The sequence below is a fragment of the Anarrhichthys ocellatus genome, unplaced genomic scaffold (genome assembly GCF_004355925.1).
Source record: "Anarrhichthys ocellatus isolate YVR2014 unplaced genomic scaffold, GSC_Weel_1.0 scaffold4, whole genome shotgun sequence".
In the NCBI taxonomy this organism is placed as follows: domain Eukaryota; kingdom Metazoa; phylum Chordata; class Actinopteri; order Perciformes; family Anarhichadidae; genus Anarrhichthys; species Anarrhichthys ocellatus.
This window is the reverse complement of record NW_022280034.1, coordinates 1,100,509-1,105,787: the sequence shown is the minus strand read 5'-3', so window position 1 is coordinate 1,105,787 and position 5,279 is coordinate 1,100,509. Positions and strand designations below refer to the sequence as shown.

General features: G+C 44.8%; 1 protein-coding gene across 1 annotated transcript in view; it reads left to right on the top strand.

Moving 5' to 3' along the window:
- kcnj2a (potassium inwardly rectifying channel subfamily J member 2a) overlaps window positions 1-4,249 on the top strand; it is a 5,300-nt gene extending 1,051 nt beyond the window's left edge. The window contains exon 2 of the mRNA XM_031844149.1: window positions 1,267-4,249. Coding sequence (XP_031700009.1) covers window positions 1,500-2,783 — 1,284 coding nt within the window. The 5' untranslated portion in view covers window positions 1,267-1,499 and the 3' untranslated portion in view covers window positions 2,784-4,249. The remainder of the gene's footprint in view (window positions 1-1,266) is intronic.
- Window positions 4,250-5,279: the final 1,030 nt, after the last annotated feature.

The window sequence follows — 5,279 nt, the reverse complement described above, 5'->3', positions numbered from 1 at the left end:
TATATATATATATATATATATATATATATATATATATATATATAAATATAAAAATGTATATAAAAATGTATATGCAGTATATGGTGCCGGCCCTTCAGGCCTGAAGAACTTTAGAGTTTTTCACCTCCAGCCTCTCACAGTGCGTCAGAGAGACATCCAAACATGGTGAGGCTGCAGCAGGTCGACTCAGACGTTGTTGCCAGGACAGCCAAAACTAATGAGTGGTGTTTGAGTGGAGCCAGCAGAATCCTCACAGGACGGCCATTACTGCAGCAGAGAGAGGAGAAACCTCTGAGGGCTTCTGACAGTCAACAAGCTGAGCATCTCTTCTGCAGAGCCGAACACAGAGCTCACACTTTACCCCTGAAGCTTCTCTAAATAACACACACTGAACACATATTGTCATTTAGAGCCTTTGCCTGTTCTGCAAAGTTCGGGGTGTTCTTTTTTGTGGCAGATTGCTGATAAAACTGCTTCATAGTCATATTTGATTTGGATATTTAAAGTTGAACGATGCAGGTGACAAGAGGACTGCGTCAGAATTAAGCTCCACGTGCAAAACGTCTTATATTTTGAGAAGGCGTCACATGTGAAAAAGTGCACTAATAATGCACCACTGAGCAATAAGTCAGAAGTTTGCAAGTGACTTTATGAATAATTTGCTTTAAAATCCAGACTGGACGTTGCTTTGCTTCAACGTATAGAACTTGCGGTGCATTTTTCTTCCATTATATGATTCAAGATATGAGGATAATGAACTCACATCTACAAATTCTCAGTTGAAATTTTTAAACTCATCAATTGTGCAAAAGCCTTCAGCTCATGGGATCCTGTAGAAACTCTGGAACCCACAAGCCGACGAGAAACGGCCGAGTCAGCGCCGGGCAGCCAAGAAAAACAAGTGGAGTTTGTGAATGACCGATAACCGGACCAGGGTGCAATTACAGGGCGGCTTCTGTCAGTGAAGGTTGAGATGGTTGATGAGGGCAGAAATATCTCTGTTGTTGTTTGTCATAACTGGATGAAATATTGTTGGCATGCTGAGCAGAGTGGAGCGTTTTTTGATGGTTTTTCTCAGGCTGAACGCACGTTTCACTGAACAGTGATGAATTTATTAAATCTGACATGTTCAACGAGTAACTGCTCAGAGGTTTAAAGTTTCTGACAATGCTGCCGATAAATTCCCTGAACGTTTAAAAGTTTATGTGATTTATCTGGAACTGGTTTGACTAACAGATGTCTCCCGTCTCCGTTTCCTTGTTGCAGATGAACCCGATGAGGCCCAGTCAGCTGATGACCGCACCACCCTCCTCTCGTTGCTCTCCATCTCGGGGCCATTGAGGCTGAGGAGGTTCCCCTTCGGCCCGCCTCGTTTCGTCACCATTTCCTCTCCGACTCAGTCCCCCAGAAGCGTTTCAAAGCTGTTTCTCCAACGCTTTTTCCAGAAACTCAGACTGTTTTCCAAAGCAGAAGCAGCACAGCCCTCCCAGACTGAGGTGATGGGAAGCGTGCGAGCCAGCCACTACAGCATTGTGTCATCAGAGGAGGACGGCATGAAGCTCGCCACAATGGCGGTGCCCAGCGGCTACGGGAACGGCAAGAGCAAGGTGCACACGAGGCACCAGCCGCAGAGCCGGTTCGTAAAGAAAGACGGCCACTGCAACGTGCAGTTCATCAACGTGAGCGAGAAGGGCCAGCGGTACTTGGCCGACATCTTCACCACCTGCGTGGACATCCGCTGGCGGTGGATGTTCATCATCTTCTGCCTCGCCTTCCTCCTGTCGTGGCTGTTCTTCGGCTGCATCTTCTGGCTGGTGGCCATCTTCTACGGGGACTTGAAGAACAACCCCCAGAAGTGCGTCTCCAACGTGAGCAGCTTCACCTCCGCCTTCCTGTTCTCCATCGAAACTCAAACCACCATCGGCTACGGCTACAGATATGTGACGGACGAGTGCCCGGTCGCTGTCTTCATGGTGGTTTTCCAAAGCATAGTGGGCTGCATCATTGACGCCTTCATCATTGGCGCCGTCATGGCAAAGATGGCGAAACCCAAGAAGAGGAACGAGACTTTGGTTTTTAGCCACAACGCCACGGTGGCCATGAGGGACAACAAGCTCTGCCTGATGTGGCGTGTGGGCAACTTAAGGAAGAGCCACTTGGTCGAGGCGCATGTGCGGGCGCAGCTTCTGAAATCCCGGACGACGGCGGAGGGGGAGTACATCCCTCTGGACCAGATGGACATCGATGTGGGTTTCGACAGCGGAGTCGACCGCATCTTCCTGGTCTCCCCCATCACCATCGTCCACGAGATCGACGAGGACAGCCCCTTCTACGACATGAGCAAACAGGACCTGGAGACCACCGAGTTTGAAATCGTGGTCATCCTAGAGGGCATGGTCGAGGCGACCGCCATGACCACGCAGTGCCGCAGCTCCTACGTCGCCGGTGAGATCCTCTGGGGCCATCGGTTCGACCCGGTGCTCTTCGAGGAGAAGAACTACTACAAGGTGGACTACTCCCGCTTCCATAAGACATACGAGGTGCCGAGCACCCCGCTGTGCAGCGCCAGAGATCTCGCGGAGAAAAAATACATTCTAACGAACTCCAACTCCTTCTGCTACGAGAACGAGATGGCGCTGGAGAACAAGGAGGACACGGACGAAGGCAACGGGGGCAGCGTTGGGCCCGACGGCACCCAGACGGACAACATCTCGGAGACCGAACACATTCAGGCCACGGTGCCGCTAGAGCCACGGCCTCTGAGACGAGAGTCCGAAATATGAATGTTCAGAGCTCAGACCTCCCGCGGGGGATTTTTATAAAAATCACCTCTCTGCTCCGGGTGGCACAATGAGCCGAGCCTTATGGGTAGAGGACAAGCCGAACGGTACTGCTGTGTGTGTGGGTGGGTGTGGGGGGGGGGGCAAAGGTTTAGGGCTTTGTATGCAAGAGTCTGTTTGATTGCGTACAGAACGACAAAACACAGCACTATGAACCACGTGCATAGTGCAGGAAGAATTCTCCACAAAGGGTCTGGTGACCGCAACATGACGGAGAGGAAAGGAGCTTGTTGAGGACTTTGAAAAATTGCAGGCATGTCTCAGTTTGTCTGTCCGGCATGAACAAGACGCTTTCACAAAAAGGTGTTTTTTTATTTTTATAGTTAGAATATGTCCTCAAGTGCTGCTAGAAAAAAACAAGTTCAACTTTGTGCCTTCTCGTAGAACCAAAGAGAACACAAAATGGTCGATGTCTGGAACAAAGAAGGTACACGTAGAGTATTTGTTCACGAGCTGGTCTCACAGAAGTCTGAATAAACTGCACCAAAACATTTCTGTAAGTTTTCTGATCTCCTGCTTTGTTATTGATCTGAGGGACTGTTCATTGCTGGTCAGACCGATAGAAACATGCCTGCTCATGTCGAGTATTAACGGCATCAAACTGACAGAAGAATCATTAATTTAAACGGAGACCGGGGTAATAAGAGAATCTGAATGTTCTTAAAAGTGCTGCTATGATGTTGCTTCTTTTTGTTTTTTACGATTGATAGAAAAATACCAAAGAGTATTATTATCATAGTTATGTGTTTCTTAAAAACAACACCTGCTTAGATTTGGTACAGAGAAGTAGAACGTTTAGGTTTGTTTTTCAAGAATGTGTGTACAGTTTTTGTTTTTTTTGTTTTTTTAATACGTCTTTATCTCGAGCCACTTCATCAAGCCTTAATCTGGAAGAGAGGGGAAGTGAAGATGTACAAATCAGCCCAAGTGGCAAAGGCTTTACTGCAGAGGACGGTAAACAGGAAGCACTGGTTCTGTTGGGTTTGCTGAACTAAAACAAAGACTCACCGACGTTTTGGAGGATCTTTAGTCGTCAACTTAAACCACAAAGTTGATTTTTAAACTTACTTTTCATGTGTTTTGATTGGAGATTGTAAGAAATATTTTCAAAGCCACGTTCCCTCTTCAGCCTTCAGACACGTTGAGTTCCCTGTTGAACTGCCTTTGTTTTACTTGAGGAAGGAAGCTTTAGAAAGCCAAATGTACTGTAACCGGTGTTTGAAGGCGACCGCACAAGAGTTTGCATCAATACAAATTAATATCCTTTATTTTGTGTATGACTGAAGGCCGTGCATGTGTAAATACCTCCCTCCCTGTCGCAGTTCTTTTGTATCAGTCTTCCAAATGTACTGCAAAAACCATGGAATGTACAGATTTTTGTATTAATATTAAAATAAATTTTCAATAAAATGTCAGTGGACAGTCTGAATCATGCTGTGTGGCTTTGGATCAGAGGCAGAAACATTTTCAAACATCTTTTTTTTATTCTACAAAAACAGTTTAGATTATAGGATATTTGTGAATCTTACAGTAACACTATAACGTGTAACAGTAACTCGGTACATGTACTCAGTTACCTTTGAGGTACTGCATGCTACTTTGAACTTAAATGTTATACATTTTACTTTACTACATTTAGCATATAGCATAAAGCAACACTACACAAATACTCTCACAAGTTTATTTTTGGTAATAAGTAACGGCAGCAAAATGTTCTCACAAGCACGACTTATAAAGATTAGCGCTCGGTTAAAACTGGACTCGTACTTTTATCTCATCACAGGAAAGAATCAAAGAATCTTATGAATGTATTTTCAACGTTTTGACAATACAACATTTAGAAATGTCTCCTTTCTTCAGACACATCGGAGGCCTGAACACCTCCAGCTGCAGGACGGATTAAAAGCTTCTCGTTTACATACATTGTTCTCATCCATCGTCTTTAAAATGTCCATTCAGTCACGAGTATCAAATCAGACAAAGAAACCCGATGAATACTAACTTTACTATCCTTAGTTTAAATGTAGGATATGCAAAGGAAATATATCGGATGAATCATCCGATAATACGAAGCCAAACTGCTGCCAATGGTCCACAAATAAACACAGAGAAGAAGAAGAAGACGACAGTGTTGCTTGTTGGATGTGTGGTTGCTGTCCATGGTGCTGATCAAACAACCGTCACCGTGTCGCTGTTTTAGTGACTTTGGTTTGAACTAATAACCGACTTTGGCCTCAGACTGTAAAAGAACTACTGATTGGTTTAAAACAAAATAATCATCTTGGCTATGCACGGGAAGCTTCTGACTTCCCAATGTTGTTCATGGTGACAGTGGTGTGGGTAGATAAAATATATATATATATAGATAGATAGATAGATAGATAGATAGATAGATAGATAGATCTATCTATAGATAGATCTATCTATAGATAGATAGAT